Source organism: Macaca nemestrina, chromosome 6 (assembly GCF_043159975.1).
Source record: "Macaca nemestrina isolate mMacNem1 chromosome 6, mMacNem.hap1, whole genome shotgun sequence".
NCBI classification, from domain to species: Eukaryota; Metazoa; Chordata; class Mammalia; order Primates; family Cercopithecidae; genus Macaca; species Macaca nemestrina.
In genome coordinates this window covers 67421625-67448954 of record NC_092130.1, presented here as the reverse complement: position 1 = coordinate 67448954, position 27330 = coordinate 67421625, and the positions used below count along the sequence as shown (strand labels likewise).

Here is a 27330-nt window from a genome sequence, read left to right as displayed (position 1 = left end):
CTTCCTTCATTCCTAGGTTTCTTTATGTGAGGCCTTGTGCAGAGGTTTTTTTTTTTTTTCTCTCTCTCTCTCTCTTTTGAGAGAGGGTCTGGCCCTGTCACCCAGGCTGGAATGCAGTGTTACAATCTCAGCTCACTGCAGCCTTGGCTTCCTGGGCTCAAGCACTCCTCCCACCTCAGCCTCCTGAATAGCTGGGACTAAGGTGGATGCCACCATGCCAGGCTAATTTTTTATAGTTTTTGTAGAGACAGGGTTTTGCCATGTTGCCTAGGCTGCTCTCGAACTCAGTAGCTCAAGCAATCTGCCAGCCTTGGCCTCCCAAAGTGTTGGGATTACAGGCATGAGCCACTGTGCCTGGCTGGGGAGAGGGTTCTTTAGGCTTCTCTGCTGAGGCCTCCTTATGGGAAGGGGAGGGGAAACCTTGACATTCTTTTCCAGGTTGCCTAGGTACTCAGTACTTTTCCACTCCCAGCTGTTCCCCCTTGCCTTCCCCTACTCCACCTCAGAGTCCATAAAACTTCTGGAGCTTTTTCTTCAGGGATCCCTTAACAGCGATATGACTCCATGACCCCCTATATCCGTGCTGACCCATGTGACCCAAGGCTAGTGCGCAGTTCCATGGGGGAAACGGAACAGAAACAGTAGGCACTTTCTCCAGTTTTAGACTCTTGTTTATATCCTTGCCGTAAATGCTACTCTTTAATTTTTGGTTTGTTGGTCTAATTGGCTACTCTGATACCTGTTAGCTCAGCTAGTGCTCTCTGTCTCCCCCAGCCCACTTCCTGACAGTTCTAGGTCCATTTTCCTACAGATCTTTCAGCTTTGCCCCGTTCCACACGTTTGCTTCAACCTCAAGGTAATAGTGAGTAGTAGTATATCAGTCACTGAGTATTGGCTGTGGAAGTTCCAGACATCATATCCTGACCTGATGACACCCAATGAAAGAAGAGAGACTTTTTCATCTTGAGGTTTTAAGCAGGAGTTCTATGATATACACTGACTAGACTATGGAGGTATGTACCTGTCCAGAGAATGGGTACATTTCCAGGGAATGGAGTGTGGTGTTTGACTTACCAACCAGATCTTGGCCTTTGAGCCAAAAGTGTTTCTGGCTTCCCCAGAGTCACATGTGCTGTGTGAGGGAAGCTAAGGGGATACATGTCTTAATCAGGGTTCTGTTAGGAAAGAGTAAGGGGTGAATTCAGGGTCTGCTATTAATACATAATTTGCAGAGCCTGTTCCCCTCATCAAAGTATGGAGCTCCTTATTCAAAAGGCAGGAAAAAAGTGTCACTAAAGGTACTAGAAAGCCAGGTGAGGTGGCATACACCTATAGTCGCAGTTACACAGGAGGATTGTTGAGCCCAGGAGTTTAAGTCTGGCCTGGGCAACAAATCAAGACCCCATCTCTTAACCACAATAACAACAAAAATACTGGAATATAAAGGCATTTCCTTTCTTTCACAGTTTCTCTCTTGACTTATGGTGTTTTTGATATTTAATGTCATTCTAAGTAAAGATTAAAGTTAAAATTAAGTATAAGTAAAATTAAAATCATTGCAAAGACTTTTCACCATCTTTACATTATGCAATGCTGGTTTTTTGTTGTTGTTGTTTAAATGGAGTCTCGCTGTGTCGCCAGGCTAGAGTGCAGTGGCACCATCTCGGCTCACTGCAACTTCCTCTTCCCGGGTTCAAGTGATTCTCCTGCCTCAGCCTCCTGAGTAGCTGGGATTAAAGGTATGCGCCACCACACCCAGCTAATTTTTGTATTTTTAGTAGAAACGGGGTTTCACCACATTGGCCAGGATGATCTCGATCTCCTGACCTCATGATCTGCCCGCCTCAGCCTCCCAAAGTGCTGGGATTACAGGCATGAGCCACTGTGCCCGGCCGCAATGCTGGTTTTAAATGCAAATATAAGACCATTTAACTTGTATGTGGAATCACTGAAATTACACAATTCTTATTTCATACTTTGTACATGTATGATGTATTTGTTACCAGAACAGTCAAAATGCTGTACAGAAGTCAACTGTTTTTATGTCACTTCTTGATGTACACATACATATTCTACCACACTCTCTACCTTCTTATGGATGAGGAAAAAACTGAAAAGAAAAGGAAAAGATGGGTTGCTCTTTCTTCCCCTTTCCTTCTGTGTCATCATTTTCAGCATAAGGGGTTAGCTAAATCAGGAAAGCAATAGGAAAGGATATGATAAGAGTTTCTTGGTGCTTTGTGTTTTTTAGACTGCCATTGTCTTCTTCTTGCATTAGAACAAGTTCTGATACACAGGAAGCTTGACCTCTTAGGGCTGACAGTGACCCCACCTACTCAGTTGTAATGTGCCTATGTTGTTCTTACTCTGAATCTTGCTGAACTTTCATGCATTGTGACTTCGGTGAAATTCTATTTAAATAGGACAATGCAAATGCTATATGCAAATGGCATGGCAAGGAGTGGACATGCATATTGCATGTCTCAGCTCTGCTCATGCTCTATTGTCCCTCCAATTTCACTTACAAAACACAAGTTCAAAAACAAAATTGAGAATTTCAAGATGGTAACATCAGAGCATTAAACCAAACATGGGGCCTTTCTGAGTGCAGGGTTCTGTGCAACTATATGGTTTATGCATACACGCATGCAGCTGGCCCTGGGTAAATGAGAGCTGGGTATGCAAACAAGAATGACCACTACAACCTGCATTTACTGATTACGGAAAAGAGTTTGTGTGAAAAAAGAAAAAACCCAACAACAAAAAAACAAGATACTTTATGCAGCAAAAGTTTATTTTTTGCTCAAGCAGAATCTGGAGCAAATGCTCCAGGGTAGCTCTCCTCCAAGCAGTACACTCAAGGGTCTGTGCTTTTTCCAGTGAGATTCCACTATCTAAAGAGTTCTTTGCTTTCAGCTGGGAAGAGAAAAGAGAGAACATAAAAATTACGTGAAAATTACATAGAGCATTTCAGGAGCTGTGCTTTGAAGTTGGGTATATCACATTTATCTTCATTCCACTGGCCAGAACTCAATTGCCTTTTTCAATCTAAATGCAAGGAGGCCTGTGAATCCAGGAAAAGGAAACGGGATTGGTGAATGACATGGTTTGTCTGTGTCCCCACCCAAATCTCATCTTGAATTGTAGCTTCCATAATTCCCAGGTGTCATGGGAGGCACCTGGTGGGAAGTAATTGAATCATGGGGATGGGTCTTTCCTGTACTGTTCTTGTGACAGTGAATAAATCTCACAAGATCTGATGGTTTTATATAGGGAAGTTCCCCTGCACATGCTCTTTTTGCCTGCTGCCATGTAAAATGTGACTTTGCTCCTCCTTTGCCTTCTGCCATGATTGTGAGGCCTCCCCAGCCATGTGGAACTGTGAGTCAATTAAACCTCTTTACTTTATAGGCCGGGTGCGGTGGCTCACGCCTGTAATCCCAGCACTTTGGGTGTGGTGGCTCATGCCTGTAATTCCAGCACTTTGGGAGGCCGAAGCAGGCAGATCACAAGGTCAGGAGATCGAGACCATCCTGGCGAACACAGTGAAACCCCGTCTCTACTAAAAATACAAAAAAATTAGCCGGGCATGGTGGTGGGCGCCTGTAGTCCCAGCTACTCGGGAGACTGAGGCAGGAGAATGGCATGAACCCCAGGGGGTGGAGCTTGCAGTGAGCGGAGATCATGCCACTGCACTCCAGCCTGGGTGACACAGCTAGACTCCATCTCAAAAAAACAAAAACAAAAAAACAAAAAAAACCCTCTTTCCTTTATAAATTACCCAGTCTTGGGTATGTCTTTATTAGGAGTATGAGAACTGACTAATACAGTCAGCATCTAGTAAGACTCTGCCATAGAGGTGAAGGCAGGTTTTGTTTCTTGGTAAATGTTACTAAAACATTTTATATGCTGTAGGAGATGGTGTACTAGAAAGAGAGTGGGGCTAACAGAAGGGGCAATTATGTGTTACTCCATAAACGTTGAGTTTAACCATAAGAACTCTGTAGGGATGTGAAGAAGCTTTGATTCTTAATTTAACCTTACTCTCTTATTTATTTTTTGAGTCGGAGTCTCGCTCTGTCACCCAGGCTGGAATGCAGTGGCACAATCTCTGCTCACTGCGAGCTCCGCCTCCTGGGTTTATGCCATTCTCCTGCCTCAGCCTCCCAAGTAGCTGGGACCACAGGTACCCGCCGCCACACCTGGCTAATTTTTTCTATTTTTAGTAGAAACAGGGTTTCACCGTGTTAGCCAAGATGGTCTCAATCTCCTGATCTCGTGATCCGCCTGCCTCGGCCTCCCAAAATGCTGGGATTACAGGCTACCTCACTCAATTTAAAAGGCCAATAAGCAAGTTAAATACTTTTATGATTCAATGACAGCTTGTTTTGTTGTGAGATTATATTCGAATTTTATACTATAATATGCTGTACAGACATAAATAATAATTTTTTGTGTCATTCTCCCTAAGGCAGAATTCCTGCTGAGTTTAAAACTGAATTCTAGTCCTGACTCTATTACATACTGTCGCTTAATCATTAAACTTTGAGTCATTTAATCTTTATAAGCCTCATTAATCTTTGTCTATTTCATGTAGTAATAAAGACTAAATGAGGCCAGGCATGGTGGCTCATGCCTGTAATCCCAGAGCTTTGGGAAGCTAAGGCAGGAAGATTGCTTGAGGCCAGGAGTTTAGGACTAGCATAGGCAACCAAGTGAGACCCCTGTCTCTACAAAGTTTTTAAAAAAATAATTGGCCAGGCCTGGTAGTGCACACTTGTATTTCTAGCTACTTGGGAGGGTGAAGTGGGAGACTGAGCCTAGGATAGGAGTTGGTGGTTACAGTGAGCTATGATAGTGCCACTGCACTCCAGCCTGGGCAACAGAGTGGGATCTTGTTCCAAAAAAAAAAAAAAAAAGACTAAATGAAATAACATTTTAAAACTATAAAGGTTTTAATCAACCCAATTTAAAAGTCAAATCAGTATTATAATTTAAGAACCCTAGCATCTCCTGTTCCCTTAACTCTAGGCTCCACGTTGTCATTCTCAGCTAGGTCTTGTGAACAATTGGATGGAATTGAGGCCTTGGTGTCCCTATTCACTTTAACAGGGATGGCACTAAGTTTAAGAGGCTGGAGAAGAGACCCAGAGCCAGCAAATGAGGCATGTGGCTTATTGAGGGGGAACTTACATACAGAGTGGTCCACTGGAGTTGAGCTGGACACAAGAACACTACCTGCAAAAAGTATGCAGTTTATATAGCATTTTCATTTAGCACCCTCTCCCTAACAGCTTCCACCTGGCAACCTTCATTTGGCACAAAACAAAGGGCCTAGCCCTCCTGTATGGCCTGCATTCCACAGGGCTCAGATGTTCCTCATAGATAAGGAATGAATCTTGGTTGGCCCCGCTTGGAACCGCAAACTCATTCAGGTTGTCTGCCATACAGGGTCATCCCCCTGGGTATGCTTAAGTTACTGCTGTCGGGTGCCTCTACCATAAACTTGGGTTCTTTGGAAGTCATGGCTTGGGGGGGCTGCTATAAGGGTTGCACTAGTTCAGCTCCTGGAAATCTGTGTGTGAGGAGGCAGTGGAGGGATGGGGCTTGGGCAAGATAATACCTTGGACCACAGACATCTCAGAAACTCTTAATAAGGCAGATTGGTTTAACACTGTGTGAGAGTTTGGGGACTTCCTGGCCTCTAAGAGCCCAAAGGGAGTTGTATAGCTGCCTCTAAACTGGGAGACTAGAAAGGTAGTAAGAAGAATTCCTCCAGGTGCTTCAGCAAGTGCCCGGTAACCTGCTTGTTTCTATTAATATACCATTGGCCCATGTGGGTAAGCACCACTTTGCCTTGAACTATTGTTTCACTGCCATCATTTAGAATACTCTAAAAACTCGACTTCAGCTCTGAGTGAGACAACTTAAGGAAACCATTTCGGTGCCCCCCAGAGAAAAGACATTCAGTCAGAACAGGTAGAATGCACAGTCGGCAAAATAGAACTGAAGGGGCTCACTCTTACCCTTACCAATCCATCCACTACATTGGCTGAAGGTCCAACTGCTAGTATCTGCATTTCTTCGCCCTTCTTCTGGCCACCAGAGTCCATCTTGCTGCCCATGTAGCAGGCTAGAGTGCAGACCCCAGGAGCTACCCTCAACCAATGAAGGAAGTTGGTATATAAATCCCCATCTCCCTCACCCCTTGAGTGGTATAACTCTGAGGTACATGGTTCATACTGGCCTCCAGAGTTCTCCAGTGACAGTAAACTCCAGTTAACCACAGTGCTAATTTCCTTGATAATAAACCCTTTGGCTTTCTTCCCTTCCTTGACTCACTTTCCTGCTCTGCTACCAGTGTTTCCCAGGATCACCTCCCTCACAGGCTTTCTGCACTCAAAACCTTGTCTCAGTGCCTGCTTCTTAGGAAATCTAAAATAAGACTTGGACTGTGCCAGAAGTACTGAATAAAGCAAATGGAATACTGCAGCCTGTGCTTCTGTACTGGACTCCCAGAATACATAAATCTGTGCCTGGAAGCATTTTCTCTTTAGGGAATTTGATCAGCAGAAAGAATTACGTACAGATACTGATGCCATGTGTTTCCAACCAACAGCTCAGCCAGGTCATCCTACAGCTAAGCTCTCAGGAAACAAGTCCCATCTACAAGGTTAGAGCTTCCAATTAGCTTTCAAGGCACTTGACTCCAGGTGAAGGCCTTACTCTTAAGTGTGAGTGAATAGTCAAGGACTACAGATGCTTCTAATAGGATAGATGAGACCAATATAATAGCAAAAAGCAGCTGAGAGGAATAAGACTACTCAGGGAGAAGAAAACGTCAAAATCTATTAAAATCCTCAGAAGGATAAAATAAAATATATGAAGCAAGAATATGACACCACAAGAAAGGGGCATTTGAAGAACAAAATAGAACTCGAAAGAAGTAAAACCTCTGTAGTTGTCGGGAAGATAAATTTGAGGAATTCTCCAAGACAGAGGGAAAAAAAAGATGGAAACCAGGGGAGCAAAATAGATGGTGACGGGCCTCTTATGCCAAGGGACCTTGGGCTTGCTCATACAGCAGAAGCTGAAAAGATAACTTGTTCCTAGGCAGTTGCACAGGCCAAGAATGGAGGCAGGGGTCACTGGTTAGGCAGCTCTCGCTGTAGTATGGAGAAATGATACAAAACTGAAGTACACAATGGCATTTGACAAATTTAGACAAAAGATGGGAGATTAAATGGTAGAATAGACTAAACTTGTGACGGAGCAGGTGTGTGTGGGCCTGTGAGTCTGATGTAAGAGGAAGAACAGATGGATCTAGTTTCTCCAGAGATCCCAAATGGATTGGACTCCATTAAGCAAGATGAGGAATGAATAAGGACGAGCAGGTTGGGGTTGCTTTGTGCAGAGGGTGGAATACAGATCAGAGTTCAGCTTAAATTAGTACTAATTTTCTAAGATTTTGCTAGGTGCCAGATACTGAGATAAAGTCCTTGTCTTCATACTTGGAACCAGGTGCCTAAGGCAGGACAGAGGTGAGCCACCTCGAAAAGGGATACACTCTCCAAGGGTTTGTAGTGAAAGAGGCACAGCTCTTGGCCTGGAGTTGCTGGGGGCAGCGATAAGTGCATGATACTTGGTGACAGGAATCGCAAGTATACTCTTGTGTTGAACGGATCCTCCTCAGGGTCTGCCCCGCAGAGGAAAGAGCTCAGTCACCGCGATGTCCTGCACAAGAGGCTAAAGTCCCGGATGTGTGTCTCGTGGTCTACACGGAAGCCCCGACCCCTCTAAACTTCCTAGAAGCGCGCAGGAGGCGTGGTGCGCCTGCGTGTAGCCACCCCAAAGGCGGCGGGAAGTTGGTTTTCTGAGTAGCAACTGAGCAGCTTGAAGACGGATTGGAAGTAGCGGACCAATAAACAAACGTCTCATTGGCTTAGCGTGTTTAGGTTCCCAATTCTTCGGCTTCCCATTGGGCCTTTCAAGCGAGCAGGGGCGTGACTCCAGGGGCTCCGCCCCGAGCCTTGGCCCAGTCTCGGGGTCCAAGGCTGAGGGAGCGGGACGGAAGTGAGCGGGTCCCGCCCCTTCCCCTTCTCGTCTCCGTTGGAATCGTCTCTGCCGCGGCTGCCTGGGCTGCCCGCTCTCCGGCGAGCCGGAGTCCTCGTGCCGTACCGTCAGTTCCCGGCCGCGCGGAGCCGGGATGCACTGTTCCTGCTGTGGGTCCTCATCATGGAGACCAAACGGGTGGAGATTCCCGGCAGCGTCCTGGACGATCTCTGCAGGTACTGCGCTGCCCGACCCCTTTTCGCCCCCGTCGGGTTTTCTCAGTTTCGCCGACCCCCAAAGGCCTCCGGGTCTTCTCCCCCGCCCACGTCCAGGTCCTCGCTTTCCGCTCCCGCCGCTGCTCGCTTTCCATCGTCGACCCTGCTCTCCGACGACACCGCCCCTCTTTCCGCCGCAGCCTCCCTGTTTCTCACGGCCCTCCGTCCTTCCCCTCAGAGAACCCGGAATTTCCTTATTTTTTAAGTTACTCAACTATTTTGCTTTCCCGCAGGCGCAGCCGCTTCGCCCGAGCCTGGGTCTTAGTGTTTTGCCGCCGCCACCCTCTCCCATTGTTTTTTCTGCCTCTGTGACTTTTCCAGGCCGTGCACCCCCTCCTCCTCCTGTCTCATTCCCAGATTCTGAAGGAAGACCCCAGGGTAGTGATTTAAGTCTTAAGATCCCAGGTACGCGGACCTGCGCAAGGAGCAATTTTTCGGACTTACTCTGACGCCCGCGTGTTATGTGTCCGTGGCGTTCTCTGTAAATTCCTGTAAGAAATTACTTTTTTTCTCATCCCTAGACTTGTCTTTGGGGGAGAGAGGGAAAAATGTAGAGCTGCTTTTCTTTTCATCCTTAATTACCCTATTTTAAAGGAAATTCTCAGCCGCGGGGTTTTTACTCAGGGTGTATACTTCACATGAGAATTTTTTTGCTTTCTTCCCCCTTGTCAACTCTGATTTCAGATAGCCAAACACGTGTAGGATACTTAAAAAACTTCCTTTCCGAAGGTGAAATTTGGGGTGCAGTGACACCCGGAGGTGTCGCCAAGTGTGTGTGGATTGTGATTACAAGTGATAACACCTTTTCGCTCACAGTTACTGTATTTATGTTTTAAAAGGCAGGCTTTTAGTAGTTGTATCTCCTTCACGCTGTTTTTTTTTTAATGGAAAGTAAAGAACTGGTATTTGTGGAGGTTTTGGTTTTGTTTTGTTTTGTTTTGTTTTTTTGAGACGCAGTCTCGTTCTTTCACCCGGCCTGGAATGCAGTGGCACATCTCGGCTCACTGCAACCTCTGCCTCCCGAGTTCAAGCGAGTCTCTGCCTCAGCCTCCCGAGCAGCTGGGATTACAGGCGCCCGCCACCACAACCCGGCTAATTTTTGTATTTTTGGTAGAGACGGGGTTTCACCATCTTGGCCGTGCTGGTCTCGAACTCCTGACCTCGTGATTCACCTGCCTCGGCCTCCCAAAGTGCTGACCTCGTGATCCATCCGCCTCGGCCTCCCAAAGTGCTGGAATTACAGGCGTGAGTCACCGCGTCCGGCCTGGAGTTTCTGCTGTGCGCCAGGCACTACCTTTACATGTGTTTTATTTAATCCTCAATCAGCCCTGTTTGGTAGGTGCAGTTAGTATATTTCCATTTTCATCTGCGGCAGATTCAGGAACTTTGTAATTTACATAAGGTTACATTCATCCTAATTGACAAAATCGAGATTAGAAATCTATTCCTTTTTCTTTACAGTGCCTGTGCTTTTTCTCTCACACCAGGAAGAAGTAATAAGCCTAACATTTTAAACCTCACGAAAACACATACAAGAAAGTAAATAGCCTAATTTTGCAGCTAATAAAAATGGCGTTGTACTTCTTTGGTGATGGTAGATATTTAATTTTTGAGGTATGGTAGATTCAAATGAACCACTGAAAAGGCACTTAGTTTCTTGTCCCAAATAACAAATAAAAGGAAAAAACTGAATTTGATATGTGTATTTGGATAAATGACTAGAAGCACATGAACCAATAGTGGGATTATGAGATTGTGATCTTTGTTTTCTTTGTTCCCAAGATTTTTTAACGGGTATGCATTTTATAGTTAGAAAAAAATTGAAGATATGTATTTAGAAAGGTGATCAGTAATTGGCTGTGGGTTAATGGGGTAAGAGTTGATTTAGAAAAATATGTGGTAATCTTACACGTTTTACAGACATCAGAGCTAGTCTTCCTACTAGTATTGGGGTTAATTTGCATACTTAGGATTACATCATTTAAAGAAGTGATGTCAGCTATTATGATTTTATGTATGAAACCTGTTCGCAAAATAATTACGTTGTGTTTTGTAAACAATATATTAAGCACCTGTCAAGTGTTAAAGATACTTGGTTTTCCAGTGAGTGTATTTAAGCTGTTATACAAATATTTTTGAATGGAGTAACTTTTTTTCCTTTCGAGAAATTTCTTTGTGCAGTTACTGTTTTTGGCTGTATAAATAAGGATATGATATATTTAAAAATTAGGGCTAGCTATAATAATGAAACCAAAAACATTTCTCAAAACTTCAGGTTTTAAAATAAATGCCATTTTCAAGTTAATATTTATAGCTTTGATTAATTGAAAGATTTTTAATGTTACTAATTCAGGCTTTTCATTGTGGATTAAAACTTTTTTTTTACACTGAAAGAATTTGGTAAACTTATTTAAAAATAAAGCTTAATTTGAGGTTAATTTTTCTGAACTTGTTAGCTCTCTTTTATGTACCTCTTGATTTATGAATTGAATCTAGATGCTTGTTTTTACTCCCTTCATTTTTTTGCCCCAGTTCTGTTGCTTATTATTAGTGTATTTAGGAAGTTTTTTTGTGTGTTACTTTGTTTTTTGATAAATTACATGTTTCTGTTAAATCTTGCCTTTTGATGTGAAAAATGAGAGCAGGAGACTTAAATTTTCAAAATGTGACTTTGTAACCATTAGACTGCTCATAACCTAAGGCAGATGCTTTAGTATGGAACATTCCATTTATTGGAATATTGTGCAGCCGTTGTAAGTTCCTCAGGCAATTAGCACGCAGTATACTGAGGGAAAATATTTGTGTGTTGAAAAGATGTACACAGGATACTGAGTGAAATACTTAGTCACTTGGTGCCTTTTGTGAAAAAGTTTTTAAGTGTGTGTGTGAGAGAGGAGGAAGTATAGGTATTTGTGTGCCAAAAGAATATGCACCAAACTAATAATACTGTTTACTTTCTGAGTGGAATAGAATTAGAGGAGAGGAAGGGAAGAGTTTTGTCTTAAAATATTCTAGTGAACAAAAACTACATTAAAATTTAAAATGTATGGGTAAAGTTAAATCTGCAGCATTTTATGATACTTGTTTTTGATACACCATGATTTTTTACATTAAAACTCAAATACAGAGTTTTTCAATACTGTTTAAACTAGCTTATTAAAGAATTGAAAAGCATGTTTTTAAAGCAGAAACTGAAAAGTTGGTTGGTTCAAATAAATGCTTGGAATTTTTTAAAAGCCCTTTTAAGAGTTGGGTAGAGTAAAGCCACACTAGTGTTAAAAGGAGAAAGGTATTTTCTGGCAACTAGTGTTGCTGCTATTTTGGTGATAGCATAGGTTAATTAAATAATTTGTGCTCATCTTCAGCTAGCCATTTTAGCATTGAATTCAACTGGAACATTTTTCTAATTGCAATCCTTGTGCTAATGTCCTGTTTGTAGGAACATTGAGAAAATAATATTATGTGTGATGCAGTTTTTCCTATAACAAATTGTAGGCATTTTATTTCAGCTATTACTATATACACATATATACACATATGTACACGTACTTGTAAACCTTTAAAACAGATCAAAAGCATTCACAGAATGAAAGCATTAAATGTTTAATTTTCATACATCAGCTCTTATAAACTTAAGAACTTTTTCCTATTAAAAATATGTAATCATGTACATGGTTTTGAAAATTAGAGTACAGACAGATTTCTAAATGACAGGCAACAGTCTTAGTTTCTTACCCTACCCTTTTCTATTCCTGTTGAGGCATTGACTTTTACTTGTTTTAAGTTCTGGTGGATACCTCAGTATTTTAAAATATACTTGTGCCACTTTCTCGTTTATCAACTTTCTATATTGAATTGGGGATTTGGTTCAGCTTGGTAGATACTAGGTGAGAGTTCAGTTTACCATACCCACTATTGCTCCCGTCCTACTTCCAGTATGTCTCTATCAGTATTTTAAATTGTTCTATTGTTTGCCTTTGTGACTTTGACTTTTTTTTAGAGACAGGGTCTTGCTCCATTGCCCAGGCATGATCATAGCTCACTATAACTTCCAACTCCTGGACTCAAGCTATCCACTTGGCTCAGCCTCCTGAGTAGCCAGGACTATAGGCATGTACCACCATACCCAGGTATTAAATGCATTTTTTTTTTTTTGGGTAGAGGTGGGATCTTTGCCCAGCCTGGTCTCGAACTTACTTGTAGCCTCAAGCAATCCTCCTGCCTCCACCTTCCAAAGCGTTGAGATTACAGGTGTGAACTACCATGCTGGCCCCTTTGTGACTTTAATATACTTAAAATTATATTTGTTTTACAAACTTAAAGTATTTCTTGAGTCTCTTATATGGTGAGATGATTAGTGCCTCATTCTTTCTTGCCCATTCCCTCAGCTTCTATCCAGATTAACTTTTAAAGAATTAGGATTGATAATATTTGTATTCCATTTTGTAAAGTTAAGTCTGTTATATTTTGTACTATTTGTTGATTGTAAAAGCTGAACAACAATAATACAGTGTAAATATATAGTTTTTACAGTAGAGGCAAGTCTTCAGTGGCTAGTTTCTTTTCCATCAGGGCATAGTCAGGATCCCTTTTTAAGTGTCTTGCAGAATATCTAAATGAATTCTGCTTTCTTATATCCTACAAATTGGTCAAAATGATGATACCATTAAGTTTTTTCTTCAGGGAAATAAATATATGCTTTCGTTATTACTGCCTGATTCCTTCTAGCCTTTTTTTTTTTTTTTTTTTTTTTTTTTTTTTGAGACAGAGTCTCTCTTGGTTGCCCAGGCCGGAGGCAATGACGTCGTCTCAGCTCACTGCAACCCCTGTCTCCCTGGTTCTAGCGATTCTCCTGCCTCATCCTCCCAAGTAGCTGGGATTACAGGTGCCCGCCACCACACCATTTTTTATATTTTTAGTGGAGACAGGGTTTCACCATGTGTTAACCAGGCTGGTCTTGAACTCCTGACCTCAGGTGATCTGCCTGCCTTGGCTTCCCAAGGTGCTGGGATTACAGGTTGGAGCCACCATGCCAGGCCCCTTCTGGCTTTTCTTGAGGGGAGGGGACAGTTGGCTTTCTGTTCTAACTTTGGTGTTTTTGCTTCACATTTGGACTCTAATTCTGTTGTACATGTACTCCTCTCCTAATATGTCCAAAGTTTCTAGCTGCTTTTTTCACCCCTTCTCATCTGCTTCCGTATTTTATCCTTAGTCACACTTTCTACAGAATCCTTTTTTCCCTTTAGACTCTGCTCTTGGGGACCTCCATCCTCCTAATCCAGTCTGGGCTAGTTGCTCCCCAGACTTGCCTAGCAACTAGAATACTAGAATTCACTTTCACAACTCTCTAAGGTGGTACTTACTCTTTCTTGGATATCATGTTTTATCCTTTCTTGGTTTTCATTCTTGTTTTGCTTGTGTGCATTTTAAGTTAATTTCTTTGAGGGGAGTCATTAGGAAGTAGACTGAGTCCTTTAATGTCTAAAATACCTGTTTCTCTTTTCACACTTAGTTCCCATGTGGTCTAGGGTCCGCATTTTGAGTATCAGTGTCTAGGTGATATCCTTAATACTACCTTCCACTGCTTCTGTTGGTTATAGTAATCATGGTTTTTTGTTTTTTGTTTTTTTACCCCCCCAAGGGCTCTTACTTAGTTAATGTATGTTTTAAAAAAGAAAAATACAGTTGCTCTGAAAAAGGAATGCCCATTTAAATTTCTTTTAGGATAATAATTCCATCTTTCAACCCTCCTGTTTTCTTCTGGTTCCTCAATTATGTTTTCTTCAGGGTCAGTTAAACTTTTTCTTGTCATGCTTCACATTTTCATTAGATGGTAGGTGATTTTTGGATGCCTTTTTATATTAATGATGAGACATTTGAGGGGGTTTATTCATTAGTAGGCTTCTCCTTTATGTGAGTAGATAGGGAGCTGGCTGTTACACTTGAGGGTTTTTCATTTTTTAAAATAAAGATAGAGCAGACTTTAAAAGATAAAGGTGGTGGTTATCAGTTTTGGTTAATCAAGTTGGGCTCAAGGATTTTGCAGGTTTTAAATGCCATAACACAGACTGCCGTGCCAAGGGCATTCTGAATGCCAATTACAGATTGAAGTTCTTTCAAAAACCAAGATGTTAACAAAACTGATGAAGTTTGGGTTTCTCTTAAAGTAAGATGAACACATGTCTTAAATAGAGAAAATAGATCACTTGGTTCTGAAAGTTAAAACACTACACTAAGTAATTCCCCTCCCCTTCCCCACAGGTCCCTAAGGCAGTATTACATTTGCCTCTGACAGTTAAAATTTCAGCATTTCAACAGAGGGGAGCTGAGGAGAACTGGGAAAAATGAAAAGCAAAATTAGTGTAATCGATATAGGGAGCTAGTTTTTTTTAAAAAAAAAAAATAGAGACGGGGTCTGGCATTGTTGACCAGGCTGGATTTGAACTCCTTGGCTTGAGTAGCTGGAATTTGAGGCATGTACTACCATGCCTGGTAAGGCAATATAGAAACATAAAGACTCATAGTAGGATTGACTTACGAGATCTTTCAGCACTGAAGGATACGAATTTCCAAGTACATATGGTCTATGGAATGACAGTGCAGTGGATTAAAAATAGACACTGCAAAATTTCACAACACTGGGGGCAGAAGGAAGATGTCAGAAGCATCCAGACTAGGGAAAAAAAAAAAGTCATATACAAAACATTAAGAATCTGAATGGCTTTTGTCCTTGGCACAAGTTAGAAGTAAAAAGAAAAGAAAAATGAATGGCTTCAATTTTCTCAATATCAAAATTAGAAGTTGGAATGAGAGAGCACTGTTGAAAATTCTGAAAGAAAATCGTTTCCAACTTAAAGGCCGGGCGCGGTGGCTCAAGCCTGTAATCCCAGCACTTTGGGAGGCCGAGGCGGGTGGATCACGAGGTCAGGAGATCGAGACTATCCTGGCTAACATGGTGAAACCCCGTCTCTACTAAAATACAAAAAAAACTAGCCGGGCGTGGTGGCGGGCGCCTGTAGTCTCAGCTACTTGGGAGGCTGAGGCGGGAGAATGGCGTGAACCCGGGAGGCGGAGCTTGCAGTGAGCCGAGATCACGCCACTGCACTCCAGCCTGGGAGACACAGCGAGACTCCGTCTCAAAAAAAAAAAAAACAAAGAAAAAAAAAAAAAAAAAGAAAATTGTTTCCAACTTAAAATTCTTTACCCAAATTATCAAGTATGAGGATAGACATTTTCAGATGTATAGTATCTCAATATTTACCTCCCCTTTGCATCCTTCCTTCATAAGATATGTGAAGATGTACTTCGTTAAAACAAGGAAGTGAATTAAGATGAAGACAAAAATACAAGAAACATGACCTCTGTGGGATAAAGGCACAGGGAACTATAAGATGCCAGTGAAAGGGCAGTGTAGAGGTGACAGATGTGTACCAGGTGTAGAGAACAGCTGATTCAGACTGGAACAGATCAGAAGACTAAAAAGTCTTAAAGATGAAACTGATGAATCTGAATTGTGGGGGAAAAAATTCCAAAATGAAACTGATGGATCTAAATTGTGAAAAGAAAATCCACAATGGAGATGATTATATCAGAATATCCAAAAAGGAACCAGGAGGGTGTAAGGAGTTGGATCCCAGTCACATACACATCTAGATGGAGTTTCACCTGCTGAACTGGGCCAAAGTGTAAAACTAGCTGCATTTGACTTGAGGTGTATATACTGGGTCTGATCAACCTCTTGGAGAGAGAACCACGCTCAACTATATTGATCACTGACTGGAGACATCCTGAGCTGACAACCAACCATCATTAATCATGGACTGTGCTAAAACCTTCCAGATATGTAAATTTACAGTAGCCCTTACAAGCTCCGCCTAACCTTGCCTGAATGGAACATCATTTAGCTGCTTACTAGACTTGTGTCTCCCAAATTGCAATTCCTAAAAACCTGATTAAAATGCCTTTTGCCACTCCAGCGTTGTTTTTATTTCTTAATATACATATATGTTTTTGAGACAGTGTCTCATCACCCAGGCTGGAGTGTAGTGACATGATCATAGCCCACTGCAGCCTTGAACACCTGGGCTCAAGTGATCCTCCTGCCTTAGCCTCCCGAGTAGCTAGGACTACAGATGCATGCCACCATGCCTGGCTAATTTTTAATTCCTTTGTTGAGAAGGTCCTCTTATAATTGGAGAAGAGTGTTCTTATTCTTATTTGAAATTTGGAAACAGCCAAGAATTATTTACTATGATACTGATTAAACAAGTGGTCAAACTGGGTGGTACTATTTTAAATTTTAAAAATGACTTTAAAAACCAATGGACTTGAATCTGTCTCTAATGGTTACTGGGAAAAAGGATGACCAAAAATGCTTAACATTGGAAAAAGTAATTGATAGCTGCTTTTAATGACTGCTGTAAGTTACAACATTCACTTAGATTGATGAATTTTAACTTGTATGTTTCATAATAAAGGGGTTCATTATCCTAATTACATATGTGTGCATGCAATATATTTTATATTATATGTAAAAGAAATATGTCTTTCCCTCCTTTCCTCAATGTACATAGAAAAGACAATTTAGGGTTTTGAAAAGTGAATATATTTGAAAGTTTGAACTGAGACTGCAGGTGAGGCTCTTTGAGAAGTCTGGTGTATTAATGAGCCACAGAATATTGGCTTCTTTTCCAATATTTCTTGATAATATTTTATATGTGAAGATTATGTAATAGCAAACATTTTAAAATGTAATTATATGAATATATTTACCTGTATTCTTGGAAATGTTGCCAGACATGGGAGGAAGTGGAGGTTTTCTTGCTCACTTTTGTTGTTAGTGAGCTCTTAAGCTGATCTCTGTACTTGTGAACAGAAGGTACACAGGCTCGGAACAAATTGTATTAAAAGTGAGATACGTGTGGTGTCTTCTCCGTCTCTCTTTAAGACTCATCTTCCCTATAGTAATTTCCCTCAAATATTAATTGCTTCCTTGAACAGTGCTGCTCTTGGTCCCTTTTCTAAGTTGGTAGGTCAGGTATGAAGCACTTAAATAGCCTAAGATAAATCGTTATAGTTTGTAAATGTAATTTTTATATGCGTTTTTTTTTTGACAGCCGATTTATTTTGCATATTCCCAGCGAGGAAAGAGACAATGCAATCCGAGTGTGTTTTCAGATTGAACTTGCCCATTGGTTTTACTTGGATTTCTACATGCAGAACACACCAGGATTACCTCAGTGTGGGATAAGAGACTTTGCTAAAGCTGATATCCTTTTTATTACTATAATGACTATCTTTCTTGTTAGCAATATATTTTAGCACAAATTTCTTTTTGTCTTTTCAGATTTTAAAAACTGTTAGAGAAAAACATACTTGATTGCTAAAAATTGTCAAACATAAATAGTAGACAATTTAATAATAATCATATTTTTATACAGAGGACTCCCTGAAATGTACACTGATTAAATTTGATTTTCTTTTTCCATGAATAGCTAGCCTGTTTGTAGAACTTTACTCTTGCTGCTCCATGTAACCAGATGATCTTTAATCTCACAGAGCGAGACCCTGTCTCAAACAAACAAACAAAAACAGTATCCAAGATTTATTGGTTGATATGTTACATCACTTGAGATTCAGGGCAGTAAGTCCCTGAGCCATAGTTGTGGGACTACAAAGAAAACACTGATGGGAGACAGATTTCAAAGAAAGAAATGATCAAACCATTTGATTAAATGTGTAGAAGTTAATGAGAAATCAAAGGGGAATAGAAATATATTGAGCACTGTCTTTGTTAAAGGCCTTGGTGATAGGTTCTCTGGAGAAATCTTAGTAGACTGGTTTTCAGGAGTTACAATCTACTTATGGAAACATTAAAATAACCAAGTCCCCTTTTGCTTTGGTTATTTTGTATGGACTTACGAGTCTACTAGAGCAACTTTACGGTTTTGGATAATATTTTGTGTGTGATTGCACGTGAGTTTTACACTTTCCCTGCTTTTAAAAAACACCAAGAACCTTTGTTTTAGGTATGTTTCTTTTAGTTAACTAAGAATAATTACATGGAGAAGGAATGTTTAATGTGGTACACTTCATTAAGTAACTGCATGGTTACTTTGTGCCAGGCCTTATGCAGTGAACAGAGTGGACTCAGTATCTTCAAGAAGATGAGAAAAGACAGGAAAGGAAATGATTACAGTGCAGTGTGGTAGGATGTGATATGGAAGCACAGTGTTCAGTGGGAACGGAAGAGGGATACCTACTTACGATTTGGAGGCTGTGAGTTTGATTCCCATCTGGCCACTTGAAAATACTGGGTAGGTTGTTTAATTTCTCTTAGATGACGATCCCAGTTTCTTCCTGAAACATAAGGTTGTTAATAGTGCCTAATTCAAAGGATAAGTTTGAGACACATATGTTTATACATGTAAATCGTTTACCTGGCACAGTGATCAATAAATGTTAATAAGTAATAAATGTTAACTATTACTCCAAAAGAAACATTTTGGAAGCTAAATAGAAGCCTTCTTTGAGATAGTGATTTATGTGAGGAAAATTGGAGGAAGTGAAAAAAGTTACTGTATTTTAGACTAAATGGGAAAGATAAGAGATGATGCTACAGAGTAATTCAGGGGCTAAAACGTGTAGGGGTCTTGTAGGCCATATTTAAAAAACATTTTAAAAAACCTTATATTTTGGAAAAAAACTTAACTTTTGGAGATGACTAAAGAACATAACAACTGCCATCATACCCTTCATCTGTATTCATTTATTATTAACATTTTCCCACATTTGCTTCTTTCTTCCCATAGGGGTGTTTCTCAAGACTACTGTGGAATAGTGTGAACAGTGAATTGGAGGAAGGCAAGATTGGATTCTGAGAATCTAGTTAACATGCTCTTTTATTAATTTACTAGAGAGAGAAAACCTGTGGTAGTAGAAATGAATAGAAGAGATCAAATTTGAAAGTTATTTAGGAGGTAAGATTGGTGGTGACTTGGATATCTGAGAAGTAGAAGAAAGGATGGTACCCAGGTTTGTAGTATGAGCAGTTGAGTGTATGAGACTGCCATCCCATTGACAGGAAAATGAGAAATGTTGTAGGGGATTGACGGGTTCAGTTATGGGCAAGTTGAGTTGATGGTACATGTGGGATATTGCAGTAGAGAAGACTGCGTACTTTGATAAGAGCCTAAGTTCTGGAGCCACATCCTTTGAGTTAGCATCCTTTCCCTACCACTTACTAGCTATGTATCTTTGGATAAATTGTGGAACTTGTGTATGCTTCTGTTTTCTCTTTTTTAAATTATGCATAGTCTTGTGATTTTTTTTTTTTTTTCCCCTTCAGTAAGCACTCAGCAATGAGGATACAGACAAAAGTATCCCAGATTTGCTCCTTGGCTGAAGTTCTGCTAGGGATTTTACTAAACGTGTAAAGCCAGACTTGTAATACCTTTTAGAATCTTAGCGGGCCCTTATAGAACCATAGAGCTTCGTGGAATGGTTAATGTTGTATCCAGGCTTTTATCTTTTTTTCCCCCCTCCTGAAATGAAGGCATGGACTAATTTTATTGAGATTAACTTTGCGCTTGTCTTAAAAAAAAATTGTAGGTACAGGGTCTTACTAGGTTGCCCAGGCTGGTCTTGAACTCTTGGGCTCAAGCATTCCTCCTGCTTTGACCTCCCAAAGTGCTAGGATTACAGGTATCAGCCACCACACCTGGCCAGATTACAGTGTTGTCATAGGTGGCTGACTGACTTGGGCTCTGAGGACCTATTTCATTTGTACTACAACTATGAAACAAATTTTAAATTACGGAATTGTAGAACACGTAAAATTGAAATTAATAAAATGAATTTGATGTAATTTTTTTTTTTTTTAAACCAGACTTTTCATCACAATGTGAATGAATATAATGCCAACTTCTTTGAGGGTGTTTTGAGTTTGGTGTACCTGTACTAACACCACCTTTCTCTGCTGTTACGAAACATTACTTTCTGTATTATGTCATATGTCATTTGATTGTAATGCATCATTTGTAGATTAACTTTATTTCTGTTTTTAATAGCCGGTAGCAATTAAAGTAGTACTAGTACCAGTATGGTCTGTGAAATCAAGTGGTAATATTTGATACATATGGTCATCTAGATAATTGAAAATATGCTCAGATTGCATGTTAGAGTAATATCAAAATGAAAACACAGAGTATACAAGTTTTTATTGAGGAATTGAGAACCCTTAAAAGTATGACCTCATTTTGAGCGATACTATCATAGATTATCATTTTCTCCACTTTTTTTTTTTTTTTTTTATAATAGTATTATAGTGAAGAGGCATTTGATAGCATGGAGTGTTGGAAGTCTGAGCATATAATTTCAGGGTTTGGATTTTACTTACTTTACTATTAATATTTTACGCTGCCCACTTTTGTGGGGAGGCATGCCCAGTTTCTTTAAAACTGGCTATGTTTTCCTTAATACCTGGATTTGCCTTTCTCTGTAATACTTAAAGTAAAACTTCATAAAAGTGTTCTTCATTATGGAAACAATATATATGTGGTAAACAGTATAGAGTGGCATACCTCATTCATACTTCTCCTTCCCAGAATTAACCACTTTGTTTCTCTGATGTGACAGTTTCTTTCTCTTAGCAATATATTTTTTTCTGTTTCTTGGTATCATTTTATATATGTAATTCTATTTCTTGTTATTACGCTAGTATCTATAATTACCTGGTATTATGAATTTGACTCACTTAATGAGAAGTGTTCTAGGTGTTTACATGGTCCAGAATTAGTTTGTGTTAGCTCAGGGATCCAGGACTATGAGTACTCAAGACTTACTTGATTTGTGTGTAGGCTATAAATGCAAAAGTTAACAATGACGTTTTAAGAGAAAACAAATGTGGAAAAAACAAAAACACCACCTGTGTCGGCCTCCCAACGTGCTGGGATTACAGGTGTGAGCCATCATGCCTGGCCAAAATGCTACACTTAAATGAGGGAAGATTTGAATAATTTCACATAAAATACACTGTTGATTTAAATGGGTCTCTTTCTGCATATAATTTCTCAAGCCATATTAAAGGAGAAAGTAACTTCCTTGACACTATTTATACTCTTCAGTCATTGTCCATTTTTGCTGCCTCAAGGTGAAGATGTGGAAAAAGTTTTGGACGAATGGAAGGAATATAAAATGGGAGTACCAACATATGGTGCAATTATTCTTGATGAGACACTTGAAAATGTGAGTGTAATAAAGATTTTTAGTTAAATGGCGATCGTTAGTCTATTAACAAAATTTGTTATTGATGTAGTGTTTCTAAACTGAGGTTTTAAAATATACTTAGATTTTTAGTGCTAAAAGGCCAAGTTTTGTATATTTTATCTGAATGCTAGGTCTGCAGATTTTTTACTTGTTGCAATTATGGCGTGGTACAAAAAAGGGTCACTTAATTGTTGAAGACTTTTTTTTTTTAGTGGGCAGAATGCTTTCACACTGGTGGTGGTGTATTCAGGCTCATGGAAGATAAACAGTTACCTCAAGCACAGAGAAAAATGGCTTTGATTTTTAGAAAGGAGCATGGAAAAGGAGGGCAAGTTTGATTTTTACCTCTGCTTGTTTTATAGGTACTGCTGGTTCAGGGTTACCTAGCAAAATCAGGCTGGGGATTTCCAAAAGGAAAAGTAAATAAAGAAGAAGCTCCTCATGATTGTGCTGCTAGAGAGGTAAGTTATTCCAGTTTGATACACGGTAAATTTGGCTGTTAGGGTCTGAATGTATTTTTTTTAGCCATACATGACTTCTTTGGACTGTCTTAACCCTTTCCAGAACTTGAGTGCTGGAAAGTGCTTGAAGTAACTTAAATTTTTCTAACATCACTGTTGATTCTTTTATCCACATCTCTTTTCATTTATTCTCTTATCTGTTCCCATTTTTTTAATGGGCCATTTTGGTTTATATCTTGTTCCTTTCTTTATGATGACATTTTTCCCTCCTTTCCCTTTAGAATTAGATTTGCTATGGGTAAAACATTTTGGCTATTGTAATCCTTGTTTTATGTTTATAGTCTTGGCTTCCTGACAAGTGCACAATTTGGAATTTTTTTTTTTTTTTTTTTGAGACGGAGTCTCACTCTGTCACCCAGGCTGGAGTGCAGTGGCGTGATCTCAGCTCACTGCAAGCTCCGCCTCGCGTGTTCACGCCATTCTCCTGCCTCAGCCTCCCGAGTACCTGGGACTACAGGAGCCCACCACTGCGCCCGGCTCATTTTTTTGTATTTTTAGTAGAGATGGGGTTTCACCGTGGTCTTGATCTCCTGACCTCGTGATCCACCTGCCTCAGCCTCCCAAAGTGCTGGGATTACAGGCGTGAGCCACAGCGCCCGGCCCCAATTTGGACTTTTCTGAGAAGTTGACGTTTGTTGCTGAAAACTCACTCAGGCTTTCCACTGTCTATAGGATAAAGTTTAATTCTTTAAGTTTTTAAGCTCTGTCCCCTCTCCCCGACACAAATCTTAACCTTCTGAATTTATTGTATTTTCAGTCAAAACAGTTTATTCTCTCTCTTTTGAACTTGATTGATTTGTTTCGGCCTTGAAATTTTTGCTGTTATGGCTGGGCACGGTGATTCACTCCTGTAATCCCAGCACTTTGGGAGGCTGAGTTGGGCGGATCACCTGAGGTCGGGAGTTTGAGACCAGCCTGACCAACATGGAGAAACCCTGTCTCTACTAAAAATACCAAAAATTAGCTGGACATGGTGGCACATTCCTGTAATCCCAGCTACTTGGGAGGCTGAGGCAGGAGAATCTCTTGAACCTGGGAGGCAGAGGTTGCAGTGAGCCGAGATCACCATTGCACTCCAGCCTGGGCTACGAAAGTGAAACTCTGTCTCAAAAAAAAAAATTTTTTTTTTTGCTGTTATTTCGCTACCTAGAATGTCCTCTCTTGTTCCTTCTGTTCAGCTCCTATCTGGATATGTTTCTAAACCCAACTCAAATCCCTTTTCCCTGAAGGACTGCAACTGCCACCAACTAACTGTGTATAGGGCTTAAGTTTCTTTTCTCTCTCTCTCTTATGTATGTGTGTGTGTGTGTGTATGTGTGTGTGTGTATAAATATACACATATAGATACACACATACACATATAATTATTTTTGGTGTAGGATCTCCCTTTGTCATTCAGTGGTACCATCATAGTTCACCGCAGCCTTGACTTCCTGGGCTCAAGCCATCCTCCTGCCTCAGCCTCCAGAGTAGCTGGGACTACAGGTGTGCACCACCATGCCTAGCTAATTTTTTTGATTTTTTTTTTTTTTTTTTTGTAGAGGCAAAGTCTGTGTTGTCCAGGCTGATTTTGAACTTCTGAGGTCAAGTGATCTGTCCTCCTCGGCCTCCCAAAGTGCTGGGATTACAGACATGAGCCACCGTGCTTGACTGGTCCTTAGTTTCTTAAAATGAAGTTTGTAATGGATGTTCTTTGAAGTTCATTCCTTTTCCCTTTTTTTTCTCTTTTTTTTTTTTTGAGACAAGGTCTTGCTGTATTACTGAGGTTGGAGTACAGTGACATGATCATAGTGCACTGCAGCCTTGACTGCCTGGGCTCAAGCAATCATCCTGCCTCTTAGCCTCCCAAGTAGTTGGGACCACAGTTGCATGCCACCATGCCTGGCTAATTATTTTTTTTTTTTTAAATAATGGGGGTCTCACTATCTTGCCCAGTCTGGTCTTGAACTTCTGGGCTTAAGTGATCTTCCTGCCTCAGCCTCCCAAAGTGCTAGGATTACAGGCATGAGCCACCATGCCCAGCCTTCATTCTTACTTAAAATTCTATTTAAAAATCTTACCAGTTAACTCTAGCAAGCAGTAGTCTCTGAACTTCAGTAGCAATTATTGTCTTTACAATTCACTATTATATAATACCTTGTGATGGATTGTTGGCCATATTCTTAGTTCTTACCATTTATCACACAATTTATCATGTATCACACAATTATTCTTGAGATTTGAGAAGTTGAACTAACAGGAAGTATGATATAAGGGAAAGCAGATGGCCTAGGACTTGAAAGATTTTTGTTCTAGCATAGATTTCGTTACCCAGTACCCTAGAGACTTGAGGCTAGTCACTTAACCTCTATAAGCCATAAAGACCTTTAAGGAGATTCACTCAAGTCCTTTAGAAGTAATATCTTTAAGGAAAAAATTCTAAGGTGATAGTGATTTGATGAATTTAAGACTTTTTGAAATGGTAATATGGATTTTGTGGCATATTTCATTAGAATTCATTGCCTTGTATATGTTTGACTTGATTTCCTGCAACAGTGTTTATTGCCTACTTTAAGTTTGGGTGTAACTATTAATGAGGGATAATAGTGAAAATTTTTACAAACTACTGGTGGTTGTTTATTATAGAAAAACCATTAGTGGTTATTTACTTTGTAATAGGATTAAAAAATGATTGAAAATGCTATATTTTAAATTTTGATATGAAGCAGCTTGCCCAAGCTATTTTATACAACAGCCTATAGACAAAGCTGTTGTGTATGAGTAAATGAAGGTTAATGCACAATTCTTAAAATTGAAAGCAGTTTGGTGAGAATGTGAGGAATTGCCACATCCCCTAAGAGCTTAGCTTTTCTTTCTGTAGAGGGTAGGAAATGAGACGGAGTATCTGTAAAAGTCCTCCCTCTTATTTCCTCAAACTTTGTAGTTCTCTTGCTCATAAGGAAGGACAAAATAGAAATCAATAGTATCCTACTTAGAGGAATTGATCGTAGCTCTGTACATGGAATTAGACTGGTCTTACAGCAGTAAGGTGGTTGTCCAGGTCAGGAAGAGGGTATTACATTAGTTGGAATAACAAAACTAGTTCCATTTTAGGTTTTTGTCTTGGTTTGAGGGAAGCACAGACATTCTGAGGAGCCATAGTCTCTTAATTTCAGGGATAATTTTTTCATTTTCATAATAAAAATTCTAACCTCTAAACATTCTTTTTGATCTCCATGACATCCTTTTATAGCTGACTAAGGAACTTTAACTTCAGTAAATTTTTGGAATAGGAGTTTTTAAAGGCAAGGTTGACTTTTGATTTTTAAATGACCAACTTTGTCGTAAAGTTTGGGATTAGGGTGAAGTGTTGCTGTTTTAGTCTGTTGGGGCTAGCATAACAAAATACCACAGATGGAGTGGCTTAAACAACAGAAATTTATTTTGCAACGGTTCTGGATGCTGGGAAGTCCAAGAGCAAGGTGACTTATAGATTAACACCTTGCTGAGCAAACTCGTGGCCTTCTTGGGTATATGCGGGGAGAGCTCTGGTGTTTCTTCCTCTTATAAAAATGGCACCAGCCCTATCAGATTAGGGCCTGCGCTTATGGATCTCATTTGACTTTTATTACTTCCTCAAAGCCCTATCTCCAAATACAATTACTTTGGGGGTTAGGGCTTCAACATACGAATTTTTCGGTGGGAGGGACATAATTTAGTCCATAGCAGTGGCCTGTTTTGAATGATAAAAGTATTCAGCTAGAATTGCAGTTTGTCCTTCTGCCACTTGGTGGTGCTGCAGCATAAAAGAAGCTGCAGGGCTTGACTGAGTGACATTACCAGTGGTAAACCAGTTGGTTATTCCATTCTTAGTAGTTTATTAATGCCTCGTTTTTCTTTTTCATTTCAACTTGTATTAACAGATGAGGAAAGATTTTGTTCTAATTTTCTAACTACTTATTAGACTTAGGCTGATATTTTAAGCACTTTTTTCTTGCATTTAAGTTACGCAGTTCTACCATGGGTGCTTACAATTTTAAGTTGCTAATAGCATTTTTATTTAGCTTATTATAGCATTCATACAGTATATTAATGTTGTTATTTTATTATATATGGCAGTCCAGAAGTGTTTTGTTACACTGTAGCAGAATTTGACACATCCCCAAACAGGGAAGAGTCTGTGGGCTAAGCCTAAAGCAGCAGTGGCAGACAAGCTACTTAGCGAGAATGTGTAAGTAATTATCAATAGAAAGCTAAGGGCAGACCGGTTTTTTTTTTTTTTTAGGGCAGTCTTAATTAGTAATTTCCAATCTTCTGTTTGACCTTTTGGCTCACCTTTGTTAATTTGACTATTTCTGAATAGTTGATTTGTTGAAATAGATTTAGGACTGTCAAAAGACAAAGTCACAACAAATTTAAAGATTGTGATGGGTTTATTTGCAATTTTAGAAATAAGCAATATTTTATTCCATAAAATAGAATGAGCATTCCAATGGCTGAGCAAAGGAGATTGGCTTTAAAGACAGAAAAGAGCTGAGGAAAGCAGAACCAAAACTCAAATGTAGTTTGGCGTTTCAAAGTTAGTTTTATTCTAAAGGTTAAAGCAGAGAGGACTTCCTTATGCTGACTGAAACTGGTCTGTTTTGGGATTTGGCTATTACCTGTTTCTCTCCAGATTTCTTGAAGGATAGGAGAACAACTTAGTTTTGGTTGGTGACATGGAATATTAGCATGAGTAATTCCATTTTGTTTAGGTCTGTTGGGGCCTAGTGTGGGAATGCAGTCCATACCATGGCCTCCTGTAAGTTTTATTTAACAGGACAAAGATGTTTTCTAAATATTGTAGAAGGCATAATAATCCCAATTGTATTTTTGTTGTGATTTGTGGTGAAACATCAACTTTCTTGAGAAGAAGCAAATAATACTTAACTGTTCACTTGTGGTTTCAAGATTTAATATATCATTCCTTATTATTTGACAAAACAATGTTTTATTGTAATGAAACTGACTTTCATATGCACTTATATAATTTAGTAGAATTAATACAAAGCAACTATTAGTCAATTTATTCTGCCTCTTACTGTAGGCTTATAGGATGAAGATTATAGACAGGATTTCATTGTCTCGTACACTGCTGCTCTTTGGGTTACCCTTTTTTTTTTTTTAATTTAAAAAAAATATTAAATATTTTTATTATATCCTTTTAAACATACAGAAGATAGAAAAAAACAGTACAA

General features: G+C 39.8%; 1 protein-coding gene and 1 long non-coding RNA gene across 8 annotated transcripts in view; one reads left to right on the top strand and one right to left on the bottom strand.

The window, feature by feature from the left end:
• The window catches only part of LOC105499969 (decapping mRNA 2), a 91134-nt gene that overhangs the window by 39049 nt on the left and 24755 nt on the right, over window positions 1-27330 (top strand). For 2 of the 6 annotated variants that reach the window (XM_011772869.2, XM_011772866.2), the window contains exons 1-4: window positions 7708-8288; window positions 17444-17595; window positions 21445-21572; window positions 21956-22054. In XM_011772869.2, the coding sequence (XP_011771171.1) occupies window positions 8236-8288; window positions 17444-17595; window positions 21445-21572; window positions 21956-22054 (432 nt within the window). In that variant the 5' untranslated portion in view covers window positions 7708-8235. Of the gene's footprint in view, window positions 1-7707; window positions 8289-8797; window positions 8819-9441; window positions 9663-12115; window positions 12458-17443; window positions 17596-21444; window positions 21573-21955; window positions 22055-27330 lie in introns of those variants that run through there. The other 4 variants (XM_071098605.1, XM_011772871.3, XM_071098606.1 and 1 more) reach the window with 4 other exon arrangements.
• On the bottom strand, window positions 2785-7723 carry LOC139363798 (uncharacterized). 2 transcript variants are annotated; one of them, XR_011624779.1, is made up of 3 exons: window positions 7512-7723; window positions 6027-6133; window positions 2785-2916 (listed from the first exon to the last, which is right to left on the bottom strand). It is a non-coding gene; the product is annotated as an uncharacterized lncRNA (long non-coding RNA). The 2 variants fall into 2 exon arrangements; XR_011624780.1 differs by having other exon boundaries at window positions 6027-6154; window positions 7566-7723.